Source organism: Homarus americanus, unplaced genomic scaffold, assembly GCF_018991925.1.
Source record: "Homarus americanus isolate GMGI-L3 unplaced genomic scaffold, GMGI_Hamer_2.0 scaffold57980, whole genome shotgun sequence".
NCBI lineage: Eukaryota > Metazoa > Arthropoda > Malacostraca > Decapoda > Nephropidae > Homarus > Homarus americanus.
This window is the reverse complement of record NW_024716703.1, coordinates 4,250,768-4,277,053: the sequence shown is the minus strand read 5'-3', so window position 1 is coordinate 4,277,053 and position 26,286 is coordinate 4,250,768. Positions and strand designations below refer to the sequence as shown.

At 38.9% G+C, this 26,286-nt stretch overlaps 1 protein-coding gene across 1 annotated transcript; it reads left to right on the top strand.

Annotated features, from left to right (window-relative positions):
- The first annotated feature begins 13,109 nt into the window (after positions 1 to 13,109).
- On the top strand, positions 13,110 to 21,518 carry LOC121858475 (phosphotriesterase-related protein-like). Its single transcript, XM_042354922.1, has 7 exons — positions 13,110 to 13,474; positions 15,196 to 15,355; positions 15,583 to 15,773; positions 17,303 to 17,461; positions 18,476 to 18,634; positions 19,872 to 20,089; positions 20,876 to 21,518. The coding sequence occupies exons 1-7, from the start codon at positions 13,453 to 13,455 to the stop codon at positions 21,011 to 21,013; spliced, it is 1,047 nt and encodes a 348-aa protein (XP_042210856.1). The 5' UTR covers positions 13,110 to 13,452; the 3' UTR covers positions 21,014 to 21,518.
- Positions 21,519 to 26,286: the final 4,768 nt, after the last annotated feature.

Here is a 26,286-nt window from a genome sequence, read left to right as displayed (position 1 = left end):
AATATGTCTGGGAGCTGACCACATAATATTTCCCACTCTAGTTATCCGCTTGTTATTAACGAGGCAACACTAATAGGTACAATATTATGTTAGTAACCGAGAGATGAATTGCAGGTCGGTACAGTGCCTCGGGTAAGCGTGTTTTTTGGTGTGTGTTTTTTTTTTAATGGCGCGCTAAAACTAGTTATTAGAATGGTGACATAAGTGTGAAAATAGAAACAAGGAAGCGAGTGTGTGTGTGTGTGAGACAGAGAGAGAGACAGAGAGAGAGAGATCCCCACCTGTTTTCCGAACCCATGCACACACAGACAACCTAAAGACAGTTAAACAGACAACCCAGACTAACGTAGACACAGACACACACAGACAGATACAGACAGACAGCCAGGAGGTCAGTGACAGTAGAGCTCCACCCGTCAACAGGATATGCAAAGTTGGTTCATTACTTTCCCTCAACCACACAACCAGCGAGCGTCCCGAGAACCATGAAGAGGAGGAGGAGGAAGAGGAAGACGAGGAGGAAGAGAAGGAGTAGGAGGACGAGGAAGAGAAGGAGTAGGAGGACGAGGAAGAGAAGGAGTAGGAGGACGAGGAAGAGAAGGAGTAGGAGTAGGAGGAGGAGGAGGAGGAGGAGGAGGAGGAGAAGTAGAAAGGAAGAGGAGGAACCATCCATAGCCCGTACAACCCACCTTCGTCTCCTCTCCCTCTCCACACCGTCAAAAACTAAGTCAACTCCCCCAATGATCTTTAAATAATGACTTTAAACACACACTGGATGGAACAGCCACATTCCATCATTAAAATAAAGTAAATTGTATTTCTTCTTTAAGAGGAAACTAAAGACATCATTGTAGAGGGATTAAAACTGGTACGATTTTTTCAGCCAATGTGTGCCTATGACTCTATGGGCGGGGGCATAAAGTCAATTATGTCAGTTGTGAACCATCAACAATATAAAATGATTCACGTGGGTTAAGGAAGTAATATTATCTCCCCAACATAGGTCAATTTTTGTACCTTCGAGGATCATATTATTGCTAGTGATTTTTTTTAGTCCCCACAAATATGAGAGTGTTGGCGTTTCCTGTACAAATAAGTTCAACCTAACATAACCTAACCTAACATAACCTAACCTAAACTCAACCTAACCTAACCTAGCCCCCCCTCCCTCCCCCTGTACACACACATATATAGGTTACTGCATCACCTTTGAACCCCGTGAAATAACCCCTTAAATACACCATAAACTAAGTAAAACAAACAATAGGCAGCTTCATCTTCTCTTAAGTATATAAAACCCATTACCTTACCAAACCAACGCCGGTCCTATAGAAAAGACGATACCTGTGTTGGACTAAAACATCAAAGCCACCAGATTTGTTTACATAATACGTAACATGAAATCTAACATTACTAAATATTAAGTCTTTTTTTAGGGTCATTTAAGTGAATTGAAATTACTCTTAGCTCTTTTTATCCAACATGAGTATAGTAATCCTCATTTTCTTACCGTCTTGTATAAAACCTTAAGTTCCTCGACACGCTGTTTGTTACCGAGTAGCAACAGTAAGTAATGACACCTTCACCCCCTGTGGCTTTCCTTCCTGTCTATTAGATAAAAAGTAGAAAGACATTTTGTTTTTATTTCTGTAACGCCACGACTTTTGTTGGGGGAATTGTTTATGTTTTAAGAGTTAGCCGAGTATAGGTGGTAGAGACGGCCTGCTGTGTGGGTGGGTCTAAGATTGTTCTAGGTTCCTTTATTGTCCCTGGTGATGAGTTGTGGTCACGTTATATTTTGTGATAACTACTGCTCTTTGTGGTTCGTAATGGGTGCTCTCTCTCTCTCTCTCTCTCTCTCTCTCTCTCTCCCCGCAGCTTCCCCCAACGAAATAATAATAATCCTCGACTAATTGAACCAACCCACGTCCCTCCTCCTCCAAGTTTAACACACACTCACTCCTCCACTATTAAGATCCTGCCTCGCCGCTGCTAAACTGCCTCTGGTCCGGAAGTCCTTCTTTTCAACGATACAATTTCGGTAACAGTTGAAAGTAAATTGCCAAGACGTATTACAAATAATTCTCCAGTAACTCTCTTACCGCCCGTGGTGTGTGTGTGTGTGTGTGTCCGCCCCTGGGATGATGACTTGGTGTACCTATATAGTCCATCATAGTGTGTGTATAAAACGCTGCCTTCTGCTACGTCTTAGAGAGAGTAACTATACTGTATAAATTCAATGTAACTCCTGTAGCAAGTATAGCATTATTTACCCTAAGTAATAAGCATTGTCTGTACTAGCGTTAAGTCCTGTGTAACTTATACATAAGGATCACCACATGAGCGTCTCTGGTCGTTCATCCATCGACAGGTATAGAGCCGACAACAACCACCCACCCACCCACACCCACACACGCCCTCCCGCCCACACAGAGGGAGTGGCGCCTTCATGAACGCCCCTCCTTCACCCCACAAGGATCAAGGTACAATTTCTTACAGATTTCTCAGATAATTTATTTTTATTCTATTTCCTTTAGCGAGATGAGAGAGTTTCAATATATTGTTGTATTATTCTCGTCGTCTTTTATTTAATATTTTAAGCGACGTTCAGATAAAGTTTCTACGTCTGGTTATGAACTCATAAGACGCCGTGGGCAGTAAGTGGTCTAGATATGTAGGCAAGAGGCGTCAGTCACTAGGATATTTACAGTGTTCCAGAGGCCACCATGGGTCCACCAGAGGCCACCATGGGTCCACCAGAGGCCACCATGGGTCCAACCAGACGCCACCATGGGTCCACCAGAAGCCACCATGGGTCCACCAGAGGCTACCATGGGTCCACCAGACGCCACCATGGGTCCAACCAGAAGCCACGCTCATGACGTTATCAATACGTAAACAAAATCAAACAAATAATTTTTTTTCAAATTGTTTTACACTAGAAATTAGTACAAGACCATAAACAGTATATCCTAAGTAGCCACACACAGTACCCTAGATTCACCTAACCTAACCAAACCTAAATTCACCTTAGCTAACGTAAATTCACCTAACCTAACCTAACCTGACATGAAAGGAGAAACTTGAAACACATTCCCAGCTATTGGTTAGGTGACACAGCAACACACACACATCACCACCACCAACCTAATCAAGTCGTCCTCATTCATGCAGACATCAAAAGCACCAACAACAGGTTCAAGAAACGTGAGGTTATTCAAGACTTTTACCTCAGTTCCATGTAGCAATGTCCACTTGGAGACATATTTCTCAACCCGTTCATCTGGTGAATTGTCATACTGTACTGTGCTGTAAACTATGAAATGCCGCAGTGAAGAAGGAAATGCTAAGACCCTCGGGGAACACAACTGGATACGTGGGAATATTATAACACAAAGTAAAAATGTGAAGCGAAAAATGAACAGCTTGTCTTAACACCGAGGATACGTTGACTGACACACACACACACACACACACACACACACACACACACACACACACACACACACACGAAAGCATATACACAAGATTTATGTCAGGGTTATGATCTTGGTAAAAGGCAAAAATATACACGATCAAATATTTTCCGAATCCTGAATCGCTGTTGCGTGTAAGACAACTGCCTCCTAATTCAGATTTATCAACGTTTATGCTCAACTGAGAGAAGATTCCACATCACCGGGTTTTTTCTTCGCTTTCGTTTTGTTTTTTAATCTAATCTTCTGCGGCGATGAGTGAAACCTTTTAGAATTAGTGAACTAGTTGAGACATACCGGCCTGGAGACCTCCTTCTACACTCGGCTTGGGAGTTGACACATAATTGAATCCACGAGTATTAGAGGATGACCTACACCACCTGATACTCCCCCACCTGATACACCTACTTAACCTTACACCGAAACCTCACCTGACCTAGCAGTAGAAGAGGATAATGAGGGATAGCATGGTGTTGCGTCAGGACCAATTAGCACACGTAATACCCGCATATACGTGGATTTTGATATCCGTCAGACCTCACCTCACCCCGTCCCCTACACGGCACTTGAAGGCATCTCAGTCTAACAATCGTTCGCTCTATTACATCCGGCATCGTTTGCGACAATTGGCAGCCTCCCTCTTCCCTCTAGGGTAATATGGCATTGTCTCGCTGATGACAGGAAGAAGGTATTTAATGAGGGTTATTAAAAACACGTCTTACTTACTTACCTGGTATGCGGCTACACCTTACTTAAGTGCCATCACCGCCACTTAGAATGACTCCACCAATATCAATCTATGAAAGTGCCACCTCCAATGCCACTAATGGCCCAAATTGGTATACTAAGTACCATCTCCAGTGCCAACAGTGCCATCCATCCTGCTAAGTGTCACCCCCGATGCCACAGTCGCCACACCACCTTCGACCTGTCACATACAAACACAGCCCTATAGAAAGGATGATCCACACACACACGACACCGCTCTTCTGTCGATTGATGACATAGCTAGAGTGACTTAACTACCGACATACCTTTGCCTCTGGTCGCTTTCCACAACCATTGTCTTGGTAAATCCCAACCATTGTCAACAGGAAAATCTACCGTGGGATCAATCACCAAAAGTTACATCATAGAACCCTCAAGAACCTTAATACAACAGAACCCTTAACACACATTAACATAACAGAACCTTAAAACCATCATAACTACATTAAAAATATCTCAACAACATTTAATCAAACAACGAAAAACATTCAAATTAAACATACATAATAAACAGTGCCTAAAAACAATATTTAAACCCTAAGACTTATCACAAGCCAGCATCAAAACAACAACCATAACACCGGTGAAACAAAAACAAAATACAATACACGGAAAACAATACGAGGAGTGAAATCCGAACGTGCGAATTCACTGTCTTGTCTCTATATTTGATGGATCGTAATAGTAGCTATCCTCGACACCATCAACAGAACACCCGTGAACACCCACAAGGAAAACGGCCCTTAATGCCAGGTTTTACGTAATGGTTGGTACAGTAGTCGACCTTGTAATGATGGTTGTTGTTTTACCTGTGACTGTAATCTGTAGGGTTTTCAAGGACAGGTGTTGGCAGGTGACTATAGGTGGATGGATCATGTGAGCTTCCGTGAGTGACCGCGGGGATATAAAATTGGCATGATCTTTCGTGTTTTTCACTTGGTGTTTAATATCGTAATAAAAAATAATAATGTTATGCTTTCCAATAGGTTATTTGGTAAGTTAGTTTTTCTTTCAACTAACCTAACCTAACCTAACCTAACCCAACCCAACCCAACCCAACCCAACCCAACCCAACCCAACCCAACCCAACCCAACCCAACCTAACCTAACCTAACCTAACCTAACCTAACCTAACCTAACCTAACCTAACCTAACCTAACCCAAACCAATCTTTAACCAAATATACATATCAAAGACCTACACAGAATATGATCACTGCTTATTACACCGTTGAAATCTACACAACTAACGAATAATTAAACATTTTATTTGTTACTACAACCTGTACACATCTTCCCGCAACTTACATCTGGCCTTAGTAAATATAAGTAACCCTACAAACTGCATATTGATTTCTACAAGTTCTACTCCACCTCCTACAAGTTGAGCATGACCTACGTGTACACAGGTTCCCACAGCCTTTACATAGGCCTCTACAAGACAAAGGCAGCCTCTCGAAGCCGAAAGTGACCTCAGTGAATTATGTGTGTACCCATACTTGGCGTCTTCTGATGAGCAGGTCTCCGTCCCTTGGCTGCGGTGCCCTCGAACCTGTGGCAATAGGAAGGACCTCCTCCCCCCGAACTACTTGATGACCCCACAAACATAATAAGCCTTTGTTGTTGAGCTGAATGACACGTCTGATTACTTAATGAACAACAGACTTCCTCGTTATGTCCCTTCACTTGCCAAGGCCTAACTCATTTGTCTATTCACCCAAGGGCATTTTCTGTATCAAATTAGTCAATCTATTGTATTTCTCAATCGACGGGAGGATAATACAGCCACATTTTTATTGAACGAGTTTTATTATTGTGTGTGTGTGTGTGTGTGTGTGTGTGTGGTATGTCCCCCATCGTCGTGTACAGAGTATTTGTGTCTATCTGGGTTGAGTCTCGAGTGTTTTCTCTTACACAGATTTGTATCAGCTGCTGTGTTGATTTTATCCGTTTTTTTTTTGCTCATTAATATCTAAGAGAGAGCGAATTATTTTATGAGCTTAGTGTTAGCATTCATAATCTATTGTTGTCATAATCTATTGTTGTCAGAGTAAATTAGGGTAAATTAGGCTTCTGACACATGAAATATTCTCAAGCTAAATATTTTGTTAGCTTTTTACCTTCTGTCTCCTCCCACTTTAAATACTGTAACTATTTGGCTATTTATTCCTGGAACTCATCTCTGGCCACATGAAGGCACGGCAGCACGAAGCATAATTATTTCGTGTCCAGGAAGCACTTAAACCAAAGCTTAGCACGTTTAGCAGCTTGAATTAACGTTTCCCCAGGAGTAGGAGGAGGAGGAGGAAGACGACGAGGAGGAGGAGGAGGAAGACGAGGGGAAGGAGGAGGAAGACGAGGAGGAAATAAATGTTTTTTTTAATGAGTATTTCGTTTACCTCCGCTACTTGCAATCAACACACAGTTATCGTCACTCCTTTAACTTTGAGCTAAATAACTTGAAACTTGGCGGCCTTGTATCATGGTTTAATACACCCACACCCCCTTTTTTATTTCAAGTCACAAATCTGTAGTTTCATTTTGTAATCACTTGAACAAAATTGGGTTCGTGATATTTTTCCTGTACTTTTTTCCTACATTCATTTGGCATAATTCCGAACAGCAGTGTGGATAGATTAGAATTTGTTGTCATTTTGACCACTTTAAGATGGTCCACGGTCAGGAACAAGTCTTGAGGACATGGATAGGTTAAACATTAGCAACTTCCCTCTAAATAACATTAATATAAACTCCATACGCCTTTTAATCTCTCTAATTACTCTCTAGGGAAGTTCTTACACTCGTTTAATTAGAGATTTCCTCAACGTTAAAACTACCAATGTTTAAGCTGACCGTGGCGCCACAACAGGTGCCCGGAAGAAATAATACAAGTAGTTAACGCAAACTTCCCTCCATTACGTGCGGGGCTGTGGTCAAGTGAGGGTATCCCAGTAATTACCTACAAGGAAGTATAAAGACTCCAAACATTGCTCTTCGGGGTTAATTACCTTCACGTTGTGTTTATATCCGCCAGTCGCTGCAGTATATAGCGAGGAATCACCCGCGTCTATAGAACCAACAACACAAGAAAATATTATCTACCTATCTATCTATATATCTGCCTATCTCTCTATCTATCTATATATATATCTACCTATCTCTCTATCGACCTATATATCTATCTACCTACCGATCTATCTCTTTCTATCTATCTAGAGCATAAAATTGTTTAAATAGAACGCGAGAACATTCAAAACACAACACCCTATCGCTATCGGCTATGGCTAGGAGCGTCTGGCTGTCACTATAGGCTAGATGACACACGTTACATCGATCCACAAACTTTTTTCTTATACTCACATGAAAGTGGATGATTCAGCTACAGTTCACATGGCATTTATTGGTTAGGTTAGGTTAGGTACTCGTGTGTGTACGTGTGTGTACTCGTATCTCACACTACCAGCAGTATCTTACAAGGGTTCCAGAATCATTGTCATTAAGCAAAGGTCAACATACCATCCGCGGGTACAGTACATGTGTTCATTTATTGGTTCACACATTATCTTAATTAAACCCGAGATAATGGTGTCATGGTGTATGTATGTATGTATGTATGTATGTATGTATGTATATTTGTATGTGGTTGATCGGTAGCGGTCTTGCCTCTCACTGTGACCCGTTTTTTTTGTTTTACTCCACGAGTCGAAGGTGAGAAAAGTGTTGTCCAGTTTGACCTTATCCACCACAACAGGTTTTCGACGGTTATTCCTGGTTGATACACATACACAGTACTCAGATCACAATAGTAATTCACACTATACATCATGAGGTTCGTATTACACATTAAATATTATTTCACTTTACATTATCTTACAGTATCGGTTCTTGCATTCCACGGTAGTGCTTTGAGACCACTAACCAAGGCAGGCAATTCTAGAACACATTAATGGGGTGATTCACGGGGCACTTACAGAAGCTAAGTATACAACAGTAGAGAAAGAAATAAACCACTTTTAATAGGATCAACAATATAGATAAACGAATCAGCTTAACCTAACCTAAAACACCACCGTAGAGCCATTCAGTAGTAGGCCAGGATGGTTTTATCTTGTTCGTCGTCGTTAATGGTTTAGTCAGAAATCATAAACCTACCTTAATGACTCACGAGTTCTAACACGTGTCATTAATTAATTAGACTCAATCTCGTTGCAGGTTTCAATCTCGTGTCAAAATTGTTATATTCGATGTTATGATTTGTGTCACAACATTAACTTGAACATGTGACAAGTATTTAGCGTATTTGCCTGTCCTACAAGATCAGTGCCACAACAAGGAGATATCAAGGTCGCCTGAACCACAGACAGTCACTCATGAGGTACAAAAAACTGGACTACGAGAAAGGGACAGGCAAGAATTAAGGTTATTTTTTTAGAGGAAAAAAAAGACTCACCGTCCTGAGGGAGGAGTCAGGGAGGACGACGGTCACGGTGAAGGTGCGAGAGCGTCGAAAGTTTGGGAGTCTTGCCCTCAGAGAGCCGCGGGTGTTGTCGGCCCTGGAGGTAACCGTGCCCGCTAGGAGGGACAGACGACGAGACACTCGCCGCCCCAGGCTCTCGCTGTCACCCTCCCCTCGATGAACGCCTCCCTGGAGGAGATCCTTCATGGATGCCGACAGGTGCCGTGCAAGGCCATTGCTGCCACTTTTACCTTCGGTAGCCGTCTCACCGGCGGATGCTGCCCCGTAGGTGGACACGTCGCGCGTGGAGCCGGACAACCTACGGCGGATACCATTGCCCAAGCGAGCTAGGCGGGATATTCCTTCGCCAGGAATCTCTCGTGCGGACTCGGACATACGACGCCGAAAACCACGAGATCTCCTGGGCTCCTCCTGGGGGGGGCTGGGCTCTGGATGGATCTCCACCTCCCCCTCCCCAGGTGAGTCCTTTATGATGTCCTCCTGCCTCTCCATGTGGATGTATTCAAATACACTCACTGGAGCATGGCATACTCTTAGCTAAACGAGACGAGGGACTGTCGAACTCCTGGGACTTTCCCGTCAGCTTAAACAGATCATGATTACCGGAAGTTAATTTTCCAAGTCTTCCTAAAATCACAATAGGTGAACACTACTCATGGCTACACATACCACCCAACAATCCTTAAAGTTCCATTAAAATTAATCCAGCGTCACATATCTATATAAAATGGTTAAAACACAGCAAATCCAGACGCACTAATTTACAATATATACACAGATTGCCATAATACACACACACACACACAATATCACTTATTACGCAAGAGGCACGTCTATCACAATTGTTGTTGCTCAACTCTCCTGCAGAGGCAGGTACAGCTCTGGGAGGTTGGCACAGGTGTTCACTAACTGGAAGAACGGGAGCTACTCCAACACACTCGCGACGACCGCTTCACTGTGACTGGCCCTCACTTCGTCTCGCGCTTAGTTTTGATCGAGTTTATAACACCTTGTAAACGAGTTCCCTTAATATATGGTATCTCAATCATCACACCTGTATTACTCTCTAAATTTGTCCTAAACATTCTGGTGTGTTCGAGTCCTCTTATCACGAAAGTCAAAACATAATAAAGCTTTGCGCATCAAGATGGCAACGGTGTCTACTGTTGCCACAATGCCACTTGCCAACTTAACTACCACAACCAAGGCGGGGCCCCGGAACTGTCACTTGTGGAGGTTTTATTGGTAATCCCTGGTTATAAATTTTTGAGCTACAGTCTTCTAATGAAAATTAAACTCCAGGGTAGTAACAACCCATGTCTGTTACGAGCACAGACTATACAAAACGACGAAATAGCAACGATGGAACATACAGCAATTCACGACTTATTTTAAGAATATGTAAATACATCAAACCTTTTTCACACACATACACACACGTTAACCCACCCCAAATATATATAAGAAAGATAAATTGATTAATTGATTGATTAGGTAAAATATCTGGCGGAGAGAGAGAGAGAGAGAGAGAGAGAGAGAGATTACCTTAAGTCACGTCTCCAATAATATGTCAAACGCTACAAATACAAAAGGTTGTAGCTTAAAGGTCGCCAAACTGTTATACAGAATGAATACAATGAAGTACATTGTTTTCAAGCAGAGGATGACACACCAATAGCACAATATACCAGCTGAACCCATGTCAATTATTAAAGCACTTATTGTCAAAGATAAATAATAATGAATAAAGTTGGTACCCCATAGTCTTAATATACACACATCTCCCGAATGAATCCACAATATAACCACCAATTTCAATGTATGTCTCCTGGCACTCTAGTAAACACAGTACTCGCAACACCCTCACCACCCTGTGTTCTATGTCAACCCGCCAGGAAATTTTAATCTTTATTTCTATCTCCGTCACACCCTTTTATTTTTCAGTATACCCCTTAAGTAATATCACTCTTTGCAACATCCCACCACTCTGCACGCTCACCCCCCTCTTCAATTTCAGGGTTTACATCCGCCACACAAAACACAGACAGGAAGCCACTAAGCCAGTATGGTACGAACAAGGCTTAAAGGACTCATCATTCAACAAAAAATCAATAAAAACTGCTCATGCACTCCACCATATTGTCATGTTTTCCTTACCCCTGATTCCCTGGGTGGCTGCTGTTACTCCGCTTTAAAGTGACATATGCCCCTTGATTGGCCTACTATTTAAACCATTATAAGGAGTCACTGAAACTAGAAGGAAAATCCCATCCATATATTTGCAGTAGATAGCAAGAGATATGTAGAGAGCTGATGAGCATGACACCTATATGGTAACAACACATAAACAAGAGAGAGCCCTGGCAGCATATCTAGTGACTCTACGGGGCATGTAAGAGCACAGATGATAAGTTATCTGTGGGGTTATCTAGCACCCTCCATCTGCGTTAAGACTCAAGTTCATCTACCATTTGTAAGGAGCTCGTTGACTTTACTGTTGCAATCTTGTTCAACACAGCCACTACCAATACAGCTCTATTATACCCCGGGCTCCCTGTCTTAGTGTGTCTCCTGTAATTATAACCCCAATTAGTTCAGATAATCCTTCAGTCTTAGCAAAGGGAAGCCCCAGTGAAACGATTTGTTTCATACCTGTCCCAAGAAAAACGGTAACAAACAAACATGAGGAAAGATATAGATAATACTAATGAGAGTTAGAGATAAGTTATCACAGAGGAGAAAACTATATCCCGTGGCAGACAATGACAGCTTTTTCCCACCCAATAACACTCACCTATTGTAGAATGTAATGATCAAAGCGACAGCTGGAATTAGAACGTCTCAAATAAATGTTACCTCAAATAACACACACACACACACACACACACCATCCCCGACACCGGCTCCTACTACCACCTGAGATCCCTAGTCCGAGAATTGCTGTTCGACACCACAACCGCATCCAGCCCATACGTGCACGAACTGATCGCTATAAGAACAGCCCAGTCCCAACCATTGTAAAAATTATCAATAACTTGTAATAAATCAGTGTATTCACTCCCAGTAAACACTGCTCCTTACACTGTCACTATGTTGAAATGAACTGTAGTTTGAACTTTTCCCCATCTAGTTATTATAAGTCTTATTTGTGTCACTTATGTTACTTGTATATTATTTGTAATTCGTAACCCATTCCCCAAATATGTAACTGTATATTTTCAGCCTTCTGGCTGCCAAGCTCTTTCAATAAACCGTTAATTATTATTATTATTATTATTATTACACACACACACACGCACACACACCAGTAAATCACTTTTCACGTAAAACCTCAATTACACATTCCCATTAGTCTCCTTGTAGAGTGTAAAATGGCGATAAAATGAGGCACTTACCCTCTCACTAAAATTATTCCCTTCCTCGTGCTTCGTTTTAATGTGTGTGTGTGTAGGTTAAGCTAAATATGGAGAATCGCCTGATGAAGCCTTAAAATACAACTGAAGATTTAGCCAAACAAGGATATACTTTTGTTCTTTAAGCTACACATTCATGGCAATTGGTTTGACATGTACCTATTTATTGACTTTTAAATATGTACATCCAAAAAAAAATTATTCGGCACCCGTGTTATATTGTATCACGCCGTAAGGGTGCAGAAGAAATTTTTAGTGGTTGTACATGTATGTCTCGTGCATGTATACATGTGTGTGTGTACAGGTATCATGTACACCCACTAAAAAATTATTCGGCACCCTTACGGCGTCATACAATATGACACGGGTGCCGAATATTTTTTTAGTGGGTGTACAGCATACGGTATACGATATATCATTCAAATAGCGGATCATATGAAGATCCTCCCCCCAAACCTACTTGGGGGGGAGGATCTTCATATGATCAAGCCTGGATGGGAGGATCTGACCTGACCAATGACCAAACCTGACCTGACGTCACTATGACCACCTAACCTAACCTACACCAATATTTAGTGTAACAAGAAAGTAATCTGAATAATGTTTTATTATTTAATCCTTATGTTGTTTATTTATATTATATGTTGGGGGGGATCTTCATATGAGCGCAACTGGGGGAGGATCTTCAGTTGGATACTTTGGGGGGATCTTCATATGATCCCAAATAGCACTTGGGGTATAATGACCTTAAAAAATAAACCGATTAGAACATCTTTATCCCTTCGACATTGATCCTCCTATTAACCTAAGTACCGACATATATTATGAACAATATTTTAGCATTTTTTTTTGTCCAGTTATCATTACAGTATTATATAAACTAAATAAATATTTATCAACACTGTCGCAGGCACAGATACATTATAAAGCCAGCACATACCAAGCACTTGCCAACAGTGCATATCAGAGAAGTGACCGATCGTCCAAGAGGCCAAAACATCGTACGTCAGCCACCAAAGCTTGCCCTGCTACTGCAAATGCTGCTCAGGAAATCAGTACAAATCATCCTGACTCAGCAGGAAGGGAGTAATGTTATTCATACAGGTAGTCGTCGAGCTTGTTGGCCCTGTATCTACGCGGACAAGCCCCACAGTCACAGAACCTTGAAGAACTGAGACGGATGACCTCTGCTCATCTACTGGAGTATCGGTTCTGAAGATCTTGGTTCCCGTACGCTTTATATCAAGTTGACACATAACGAACACAGAAATAACTCACAATTCAAGTTCCCAAGACTACACACCATAGTTCAAAAGACGATGAAGGGTAAAGTACAAACAGGTAGGACATCAAAATTAGCATGTACTGTACTAGAATGGTAGTATGACGTTTGTTCATAGATAGACAATACATTTTATATTGTTTTACCGCTCTCGCGCACCTAATGTAGATATTTGAGGTTTTTGTAAAAGTAAAAAGTTGCAGTACATCTCTAGAATGGCTCATAATTCGTTCCAGTAATAATACTCTACTATTTATATACTATAATTTGCCATAAAATGTAAAAATAAAAAAAAGTCACACTGAACACGAGTTAGAAATAAACAATGGTTACTAGTTGGGAATATAATTATACGGGGTAGAAAACTACAACAGATACAAAATACTGTTATAAAAATTGCTATTATTTGGGTAAAAAGCCAATTAAAATACAAAAACCTCTGAAACATATAGTCTGGGTGTTAACACGCAAGATTGAAGTGCCAAATCAAATGATAATACAGGTATGTACTGTACTATCCAAAATAGATTGCGGTACTTAAAATAGTCTTTTTCATTAGACAATTCATAGAGCAATGCAGCATCACTATCACTGTCTTCTCTTGCTTTCATTTAACCATCTTTGAAGTGCTTAATTGATACAAACTACAGTACCATTGAAAAGCCGTTTTATTTTAATCTCTGAGCTTTGCCAGGGTTGAGTACCTATACTGCATGTCATTCAGTGGTTCATATACTGTACTTTATTCTAAAATCTTATTCAAATGGTTTTTGTTTATCTGCTGAAAATGCAGATGCTGTGCCTTATAATATTTTTTAAATATAATACTGTAATTATTATTCACAGTTTCAAAACGGGGTCCATTAATTAGAGTACAGTATTGTATTGTGTATATTCAAGGACCTTGAACTATAATTTACCAAAAGTTTCTTGTTTACAGGTGCTTTGGTTATCAAATTGTATTGCACTTTTCCAGTCCACCACTACAATTGTTTTTAAATCATCACAGTACTTGTACAGGTACTAGTTATGTCTTCAAACAACCTAATAAAAGATAATCTAACCTAGGATAGGTTTGGCTACCTCAAAAACTAACCCTCATAGGTTAGTTTAATTGAGAAAAAATATATATTTTCTTTAAAATTTTTGTAGGGGGCATATTGTTAAAGTACAAATATTACTGGTTAACATAATAACCTAGCCACCATTACTGTTATCATCTGAATTGCTTGGATCCTAGTCATTACTCACAGATACTCACAGATGATCTTCTGGAAGAGGCTCACGCCTGTGACTCCAGCTCAATAGCCTCTTCTCTACTCAGACGGTAGTGTCATCAAGTGCCACTCCTGATAATTCTTAAACTTACAAGTGCTTTACCTTGTCAGACACTAAATATACAATATTAAATGACATCTTAAATGAACAGGGCAAATTGTACCCTGTAATAACGAACTTCCATTAAGTTATAATACAAATTTTTTTGACTATTTGATAAAAAGAACAAGTTGTATTTTAATGTTAAATTGTGCCACTATCCCTATTGAACATCACACACACAAAATGGGGCCATCAGTGGAATGCATGAATCTTCTCAAGTACATGTACAACAGTTTCATTTTTTTTAACTATACTGTACTGTACTGTACAGTACAGGACTGTATTACTAAAGACTTTAATTTCTGTATGCACTATATCATGTACAGTACTGTATAGCACTGCAGCTGGTTAAGCTTCTGTTGTGTTTGAAATGGTTGATTTTAGTTTGTTTATTTTTCAGTGTGTGGCTGGGTGGAACCCAGCTCCTTGGGGAGGACCTTTACCCATGAGCATCTCTGCAAGAAGTTTGACTTAACATACATCCCACCAAAGGCAGAGGATAAGCACATGGTGAATGCAGAGTTTTCTCTAGAAAACATAGGATGGATCAGACAAAATCCGTATGTCTTCTTTTCTTCATATTATTTATGCAAATCAGCAGTATTTTTATTTGTACTTTTTTTTTTTGCTTTCTACATGGATTCACATGATTAGTGGAATATAGCCCTTAAGTGGAGTACATAATCAGGCTTTAAATTTGGATAACAAAATGTTAGTTCTTTTACTTAATAATAGAGATTAAAAAGCCTTGCACATCATCCTGGTCAACTTGTTATGTACTCCCTAGGTACTCTCACAAACCAAATTTGAATTTCACTGGACCTCAAGTTAAAGCAGCAGTGATGAATGACATAGAAGAGTTAAAAAAACTAGGTGGTGGCACCATTGTTGAGAACAGCAATGAAGGCCTAAACAGAAATGTGTCCTTCATGCGTGAAATAAGTCTCAAGCATGGAGTTAATATTATTGCAGGAACAGGTAAGTTCAACATTTCATTCATTTATGAAGAAATTATACGTTCTTTAGACGCATTCACTCGTATACACTGTAAATGTGGTGGAACATGTCCTCAAAACTTCATAATGATAATTGTAATAAAAGTGTAAATTAAATAAGCTAATGTAGTACATCACCAGAAAACTTGAGGAATGAAAATAGATCCATGTAATTCCTCATTTACCTGTACTTTAAGTTTAACATTGTGAATTGAGGACTTCTGTCATTCAAATTACATAATTATATTAATATACTACAGTAATATTTTCTTCTTACAAGCAGCTAGTAACCTGACCAGTGAAGAGGATAAGTAAGTCTATAGCTTAGCAATAATATTTCCGAATATTTTATACATACAAACACTCCCCTGGTTACACAACACTCGGTTTACAGGAATTCAAGGATACAGAATGCCTTCTATTAGTCCCATTATAAAAATTTTCAGATTGCGCAACAGTTTCTGTTAATATACAGAAGATAACTAGTACGGTGTAACAACCCTATTTGTGGAAGATTATGCATAAGGTGGCCGAGCGCATACCCTTGTGAGATGTCATCTGTGATTCAGTATAGGATACTATACATGTTTACCTTATGGAAGGGTCATTTTCGGTTTACAGAAAATTTGGCTTGCAGAAAGGGTCCAGGAACGGAACCTATCCATAAACCGGGGAGTGTCTGTACAATCTATGATATTATACAAATTGCCCACAAACCTTAACCAAGTGATGTACGAGCAGTTATTTTGAACTTAAGGGCTATTTGTTGTCACTAACAGTAGGTGTAATAATGGCGTGATTGAAAAAAAATGGCCCAGGTACAGTATTTGCTCTTAATTTTAGCCATTGTATTATAGCAGGAATGGGTGTTTAAAAATGTTAAAGCATATTTACCATTTCAGTTGAATAAAAGAGAATTGGACAGTGAGTATGACAATTACGAGACCCAATGAGCTCTTTGTAAAACTAATGATGAACAAGTGTTTAACCAAGTACCTGTACTGTACTGAAAACAGATATACAAGAATTCAAAAGAATGCTTTGCAGTTATTACAGTACTGTACAGTACTTGGACTACAGTTTTCTATATCTAATCACTATCTTGTTTAAGTTGTAAATATTATTTATTAAAGTCATAATTAAAGAAGTTTTGTACAGTAATGAAAAAATCTAAGTTCAATCAAACACACTGCTGTGGTTCACCCCCAGAACTAGGTTCAGTTCACTATATTTTATATGATGAACTTGACCACCTTAGCCCAGTAATAATCTGTATCCATAGCAGTTATAGTAGCCGAGTACTGTACTTACTCATGATTAATATATAAAATAAATATTAATGAATTTGGAAATTATATCAAACTACATTACTGTCTCTCTTTAGGCACTTCAATAACTGTTCATTCCACTTAACATTACAGTGTTAACTTCTTTTATAGACACAGCATTCCCTTTTATTTAATTAAAAACTGATAACGTGCTGTAAACACTAAAATATTATTTGTTTTTCAGGTTACTATGTGAAGGACACTCAGACAAGAGAGACCCTAGGGTTATCAGTGGAAGCAATGGTAAATTCCATGACAACAGAGTTGACTCTTGGATGTGGAGACACCCCAGATATTAAGTGCGGTATCATTGGGGAAATTGGTTGCTCATGGCCATTATACGGTAGGTACAGCCAATAGGGTACTGTATACTGGTCTTGTCTATTTTACTTCTACCAGGTGAATATATATATATATATATATATATATATATATATATATATATATATATATATATATATATATATATATATATATATATATATATATATATATATATATACTTCATTTTTAGTCCATATAACACGCGGACTTTGAACATATAATCAACGACCTCACCAGCAAGGAATCGAACCCTCGACCTACTGGGTGTGACTAGGGAACGCTTACCGGCTAGGCCACAAGGACACTAAAAGCAGTTCTAGACTCTGTTATATTTCACACAAAGCCTGTTCATCGAGCTGATGGCGCCGTGAACCTCAATGGGAAACTGCCCGTGCCTCTTATGTGGTGTCAGTAGCATTTTACCGAATCCAGCTGGTATGAAACGCGAGGTACATATATATACTTCATTTTTAGTCCATATAACACGCGGACTTTGAACATATAATCACACCCAGTAGGTCGAGGGTTCGATTCCTTGCTGGTGAGGTCGTTGATTATATATATATATATATATATATATATATATATATATATATATATATATATATATATATATATATATATATATATATATATATATATATATATATATATATATATATATATATATATATAACTAGGAACTCTATTACTGTATATTTTTTTCTGAATTACCAGGGCCAGTTTATGACAATAGGTTTATATGGAGTCATCCTCATTTGCATAATTTATTAACCTTTGGTGGCTGAGGAGTTATCCACTGTCACACATATCGTACCTACCGTATACAGTAATATAAATTAACAAAGTTTTGAGCCACTCTTGTGTAAAATTTTTAATTCAGTTTCTTTACTAATATTTTTGCTCACTTGTGATTCGAGAGAAAGTAACAGCTCTGACCCAATACAGTGTACAGGTATATGTACTGTACTGTAATATAGGTACAATATACAGTACATTAAACATTATATTTGTATATTAATTTCAGACTTTTAATGGAAAACTATCCAGGCAGCGGGAGAAACACAGGAATGTACAGGATGTCCTGTAATGTTTCACCCAGGACGGCACTATAATGCTCCTGAAGAAATTTTCAGGATCTACACGGAAGCAGGTGGCGATGCTAAGAAGATGGTGATGGGTCACCTTGATAGTCAGTAACATCTTTAATTTGGTTGGAATGTGATTGTTTAGTGACTGAATTTTTAGACACAGTACAGTAACTATATGTATGTATTCTTAGAAACTGTACCTCAAAAAAATCTTGGTTATAAGTATATAATGTGAATATAAATTTAATGATAGAAAACCCACCTTTTAATACAGTAGTGTACATACAGCCAGACCCAGTCCAACATGAGGTCTGCACTCTAGAAGAACAACTTATTCCATGTTGAGCGAGCTTCAGATCATATGGAGAATGTAGGCAGTATGACATCTGGTCTTCTAATAACCCTCTGGAAAAAAACGTATAAATTTTGTTACTAAAACATTAATATGAGTAGTTATGTAATTAATGAAAACATGTACAATCGCCTTCACTAGTGTGTTTATAGGGGCTCATCATATACGGTAAACATTCCACAAATCATGATCTGTGAGACTATTGTTCTAATATGGTTTTAATTTTATTCCATAGTATGTTTACTGTTGCAAGTTTCCTTCTGTCGAATATAAGGAAATACAGCTCTTCCACCTTGCACAAAACCTGATGAGCCCCTGTAAATGCACTTGTGAAACGGATTGTACAGTATATATGCTCATGTCAGGGTTGAGTTTTTAAGGCAAAATCTTTCAGCATAAGTGAGAGGTGCTGTCTCCACTCTTTGGACATGTTTTTCATCCAAGCTACATCCCCAAGGAGTGTCAATTCTCCAGTAAAATAAGATATGGTAACTGGTCCTTTTCAACTACAGGACAGGCACTTTTTTATCAGTGCAAAATCATCAAATCTTCATATTTGTCATTAATATTTCTTAAAAACATCACTGACAGCAGAAGAAAATTTTAAATTAAATATGTATGGATTCCTTATTTTATGCTGTAAAAGTTAGAAGAAATTATATCAAATATAAAAAATTCTTAAAAAGCACGACAGTACAGTACTCTGGCATTAAATAAAAAAAATATAACTCCAAAATACTGTTTAATAATCTTTTACTTGAGGTAAATAAATAAAATAAAATAAAATTACCTGTCTGTCCTTTAATAGTAGCCCCCCCCCCAAAAGTGTGGTGGTTTTGATTTCTATCTTATAATTTTGTCACTACAGTATTACATATTTATCTCCACATAAGATATGTATAATATTTTTGTATGCCTCATACTTCTAATGAATTAGTTTATACTGTGCCTTTACAATGTATTTATATATTTATTTATCATTCCAGGGACTATTCACAAGTTGGATGCTTTGGTGGAATATGCTTCCCTTGGGTCGTACTGTGAATATGATTTGTTTGGCATAGAAATTTCTCATTATCAACTTGATAAATCACTGGACATGCCGTCTGATGCGCAGCGAATTGCACGCATCAAGCACTTGGTTGATAATGGTTTTGGCGATAAAATTCTCATGGCCCACGACATCCACACCGTGCATCGTCTGGTTAGTAAATAATTTTATACCCATTTTCTTTGCTCTTAGAATTTATACTTGAAGAGACAAATCTCATTCACAACAGTGGATTCTTAACACTATTGACCCGAGTAATTCTTAATTTTACACTTGTGTTCCGAGTTAAAGAGTCATTCATTTCGGTGGCAACGAGATGTAGAAGACATATCGATTAAGAGCGAGTTTTTCTGATGTATGGGATATATATTAATAGATGACTTGTCTTAACCCACTACCGGTACAAAATTTTTGTGTAAGTTGAGTTTCTGTTGAAGTATATCGCTAGTCTCTCCTAGATGAACTTCTAAGCTCTATTGAATTATTAAGAGCACATAAGTAAGAGCACTCATCACTGAAAAGTCATTGAAGTGGAGTACAAAAATACCAATTGTTTTAAGTAAAGCTTTTGGCATAAATAATATGGTGATACAGGGTGTCCATGAATGATCTGACCCAGTATAAATATTAATACGTGTTGTAACTTGATAACATTATTGTTAAAAAATTACAGTTTTATTTTACTTGATGAACAACTCTCAAGTACAGTATTTTTCTTGTGTTAGTAGATATGTGAAGTGTGCTGTATGTATAATATTTTTGTGGTTACAATACAGTATTAAGTTTAAAAAAAAAATTATTTAATTTGTAAACACTGTACAGTATTACTTCACCATTTACAGTGATGAAAAAATACATTACTTTTTTCTCCCCTCTTGATAACCTTAATTGCAGATTTAAGTAATAATTTTGAACTAAATTATTGTTTTTCGTTTCCAGAAAGCTTATGGTGGTCATGGCTACGGTCACATTCTGAAAAATGTTGTTCCCAAAATGTTGGACCGTGGACTGAGTCAAGAAGCTATAGACAAGATCCTCATTTCCAACCCCAGCACTTGGCTGACATTCTCCAAGTAAACTTTATATGAAACCATTGCAAGAATGATTAACTTCGAATTCATAAGTCAACTTCTGATGAAGCCACTGCAAGCTTTATTAACATGGAATGCATTAATGGTCCTCAGATGAAACCAGTCAAAGCTTTGTTACCATAACTTGACTATAAAATACTGTACTGTACATGTCTCGTGGGTTGTTATAAACTACTGTAGTACTGAGTATAAAAAGTCAAAATATAATCATTGAACCACATTTCCCTTTTTTGGTTCTTCTTTTGTTACATTTTATATGGTGCTTTTCTTAGTGATTTGTCACCTTTTTTAGTTTAATCTAACTAATCCACTTCTCTGGGATTTTTTATTCTTATCTTTTACTTCCCTCTTGTACCTGCTTTTGCAGTATTCATCCTCTTCTACATACAGTATTCTTAAGTACAGGTGTAACTAAAAAAATCCAATACAGTAGTTAAATAAAAATTACTCTTTGAAACCCTTTGTCATATATCCAGAGTTCCAGAAAAAACATTGAAGAACCCAGGAATAATAATACCTGTACAGTACTGTTGTTTCTTCATTTGTTATGGTGCTCTGACCACCTTTGCTTCCCCAAGTAAAGTCATTAAAAATCCCTGTTTGGGTCTATTGGTGCTTGATTTGGTTTATAACGTGTAGCTTCCTACCTTCCAAGCAGCCCGACTGATATTTTTAACCCTGTTATTATCATAAGCTATTATCCAAACGACCAGGAAGTTAATTAAAAGAGAACAGCTTGCAAAACACAAACATACAGTACTGTATATCATAACCAGTTTAGAATTATCCAGTAGATATCATTTTTCCTTTTCCTGGGCACTTTACTTTGGAAGCAGAAATAAGTACTGTACTGGAAATAAAAAACTACAAGTACCTTACAGCTTTGTCGGCTATCCTTGGTCAAATTGCCTTACTGTTAACCATTGTTGTTTACCTACACTGTCTAGGCACACAGGAAACTGTATGAACTCCCATGGCGTACAGGGACAGTTTACCTACAGTACATTGTCTATAGTATATTCATGCTGAACTGTATACTGTAACTTCATAGTTTATAAAATGCCTATCTATTGCAAACCTGTAAATTAATTTTACTGAATAAACATTATCATTCTTATAGTTATTATTAAGTTACCATGCAGAACGAACATTAGGAAATACTGTACTTCCTCACACAGTGGGTGGCAGACCTATGGAATGGTCTCCCAGCCCAAGCTGTGGAATTACAAAACAGTACTGGGCTTCAAAATAGCCCTTGACAATTATCAAAAACAGTGGAGATATCCTGCACAGGCCTCCTTCCCTCAGCATTGCCACCTCTAGCGGGTGGCGATTTGGTAAATAAGGTAAAATGTTTCCAGTATAGGTGTTTTATATCATCTTTTTTTAAATGCCTTCCTAAGCATTCATGTTGCCTCAACTAGTATCAATGTTGACTATTGTTTAGGGTAGATTAGGCAACCCTGAAAATCACTTAATATTGCTAAAGTATTACTTCCAGTGCTGAAACCTGATACCATACTGGGTACATGTATATTCTTATTTGGCTGGGATATGTTGACCTACCTAATCCCTTTTTGACGAGTGACAGCCATACTTATTCTCGTAAATGTTGCAATTTAACTTGGCTTCCTTGATGTATGGCTTGTTAGAAATTGTGTACAGAACTTAAAGTATCGTTTGAGGAACCATATTTATTTTGAATTATTTTTTGGAATCATATACAGTACATAATTTTTTATTCAGTAGCTTCATGATATTCATCAAGGTGTAGCAGTGTCAACATGAGCTTAATAATTGTCAGTAAAAATAGTTGTGTTTTTATGAACTTTCAGTTAGAAATTCTTTGGCTACATAGTTTATCACATTTGACCCATATTAAACATGAACATAATATATACTGTATTTGCAAATTCAATTACTTTACAGGTATTTAAAAAATGATGAAGATCCCTGACCTGACATAGTATCTACTTTTTCATAAACAATCATTCAGTTTGCTTGAGCAATCAATCTGGGACGTTGCAAAAAAATGTCCAACCAACTTCAATAACCTAGTGACAACTGAAACTAATTTAGGTGACCAAAGTTATTTAAGAATGTTTCTACTGAACCTAAAATTCCACCACCCACAACTTCTTGGACCCCCTCCCCCTTTTGATATTCCTGGATCCGCCCCTGCTTCTTATATAGCAAAATGTTGACCAACACTTTTGGTTTGCAGGCCTTAAAAAGATTTCACTTTTCAAAATAAAATTCAAATTCATGCTATAGAACCAACAACACAAGATAATATTATCTACCTATCTATCTATATATCTGCCTATCTCTATATATCTACCTATCTCTCTATCTACCTACCGATCTATCTCTTTCTATCTATCTAGAGCATAAAATTGTTTAAATAGAACGCGAGAACATTCAAAACACAACACCCTATCGCTATCGGCTATGGCTAGGAGCGTCTGGCTGTCACTATAGGCTAGATGACACACGTTACATCGATCCACAAACTTTTTTCTTATACTCACATGAAAGTGGATGATTCAGCTACAGTTCACATGGCATTTATTGGTTAGGTTAGGTACTCGTGCGTGTGTATACTCGTATCTCACACTACCAGCAGTATCTTACAAGGGTTCCAGAATCATTGTCATTAAGCAAAGGTCAACATACCATCCGCGGGTACAGTACATGTGTTCATTTATTGGTTCACACATTATCTTAATTAAACCAGAGATAATGGTGTCATGGTGTATGTATGTATGTATGTATATTTGTATGTGGTTGATCGGTAGCGGTCTTGCCTCTCACTGTGACCCGTTTTTTTTGTATTACTCCACGAGTCGAAGGTGAGAAAAGTGTTGTCCAGTTTGACCTTATCCACCACAACAGGTTTTCGACGGTTATTCCTGGTTGATACACATATACAGTACTCAGATCACAATAGTAATTCACACTATACATCATGAGGTTCGTATTACACATTAAATATTATTTCACTTTACATTATCTTACAGTATCGGTTCTTGCATTCCACGGTAGTGCTTTGAGACCACTAACCAAGGCAGGCAATTCTAGAACACATTAATGGGGTGATTCACGGGGCACTTACAGAAGCTAAGTATACAACAGTAGAGAAAGAAATAAACCACTTTTAATAGGATCAACAATATAGATAAACGAATCAGCTTAACCTAACCTAAAACACCACCGTAGAGCCATTCAGTAGTAGGCCCTCACTTCGTCTCGCGCTTAGTTTTGATCAAGTTTATAACACCTTGTAAACGAGTTCCCTTAATATATGGTATCTCAATCATCACACCTGTATTACCCTCTAAATTTGTCCTAAACATTCTGGTGTGTTCGAGTCCTCTTATCACGAAAGTCAAAACATAATAAAGCTTTGCGAGTCCTATGTGAGTCCTATCTTCAAGAAGGGCGATAGTCACTCCACGAACAACTATAGACCGGTGAGCCTGACCAGCATAATATGTAAAGTACTTGAGAGTATTATCAGAGATGCCGCGATGGAACATCTACTACGAAACAACCTTGTAAAAGATTGCCAACACGGTTTTATGCCGGGGCGCTCTTGCTTAACACAATTGCTCAAGGTATTGGATATTTGGACCCATATTCTAGAACGGGGTGGTAATATCGACAATATTTACCTAGATTTTGCCAAGGCTTTCGACAGTGTACCCCACGAAAGGCTGAAAATCAAACTGGAAGGGTACGGAATTCGGGGAAATGTCCTAGCGTGGATAGAAGACTTTCTACATGACCGCAAGCAGTGTGTGGTGATTAATGGCACGAAATCGTCATCTGTACCTGTAACAAGTGGGGTACCACAGGGCAGTGTATTGGGCCCGCTGTTGTTTGTTTGTTTCATAAATGACATGCCTAACGTTGTACACTCCTCCATACAAATGTTTGCCGATGATGGCAAGTTATTTCGGGAAATTAAGAACCAAGCGGACTGTGAAGAGCTACAGTAGGACCTCTGTAGGCTCCAGGAATGGTCGAAGAAATGGCTGCTGAGATTCAATGTCACGAAGTGTAAGAGGATGCACCTGGGGCGTACCAACGGTAAGGAGGCGTATCATATGTCCCAACGGGATGAAGAAAATGTACTAGTTGAGACTGTGTGTGAGAAGGACCTAGGTGTGTATGTTGACAATGAGCTGAAGTTCTCGGGCTATTGTGAGAAGAAGGTAAATCAGGCAAATAAATTATTGAGTCTTATAAGAAGGTCGTTCAGATATCTAGACGGTCCGTCCCTCGTGACGCTCTTCAGGAGTGAAGTGCTTCCCCATCTGGAGTACTGTCACCCCATCTGGTCCCCGAGATATGCTAGGGACTGTCAATTGGTTGAAAATGTTCAAAGGAGGGCCACCAGACTGGTGCCTGCACTTCGGCACCTCAGCTACCCTGAGAGATTGGAGCGCCTGAACTTGCCTAGCTTATACTACAGACGGGCAAGGGGGGGGCAGCATCTCAGGGGGCACTACTCAGTTGAGTGTCCTTACTTGGAGCTGGCGGACGCTCGCCCCACAAGGGGTCACAGCTCAAGATTGAAGAAGCCGCAAGTCCAGAAAACCGTGAGGGCAAACTTTTTCGGAGTGAGGGTTGTAAACTCTTGGAACAATCTACCAGAGAGTGTTGTGACGGCACCGAGTGTGAGCGCTTTCAAGAGAAGACTTGATCAACACTGGAGCGGGTTCAAGTACATTCAGGAGCCGGTGCATGCCCAGTATTTGCCAACAGTGCGTGACAGAGACGTGACCGATCGCCCGGGCGGCTAGCGAGCCGATCTTTTGGTGAAGAATATAAATGAAAAGAGACGTGACCGATCGCCCAAGCGGCTAACAAGCCGATCAGTGGCGAAGAGGATAAAAAAAAAAAAAAAAAATGGCAACGGTGTCTACCGTTGCCACAATGCCACTTGCCAACTTAACTACCACAACCAAGGCGGGGCCCCGGAACTGTCATTTGTGGAGGTTTTATTGGTAATCCCTGGTTATAAAATACAACTGAAGATTTAGCCAAACAAGGATATACTTTTGTTCTTTAAGCTACACATTCATGGCAATTGGTTTGACATGTACCTATTTATTGAATTTTAAATATGTACACCCACAAAAAAATTATTCGGCACCCTTACGGCGTCATACAATATGACACGGGTGCCGAATATTTTTTAGTGGGTGTACATGTATGTCTCGTGCATGTATACATGTGTGTGTGTACAGGTAT

Excerpts from the sequence above, each read along its gene's own strand:
- LOC121858475 (XM_042354922.1), top strand. The coding sequence starts at position 13,453 with ATGAAGGGTAAAGTACAAACAG. Across the intron at positions 15,774-17,302 it reads TAATATTATTGCAGGAACAG|GTTACTATGTGAAGGACACT; the intron begins GTAAGTTCAACA and ends TTTGTTTTTCAG. Across the intron at positions 17,462-18,475 it reads TTGCTCATGGCCATTATACG|AATGGAAAACTATCCAGGCA; the intron begins GTAGGTACAGCC and ends TTTCAGACTTTT.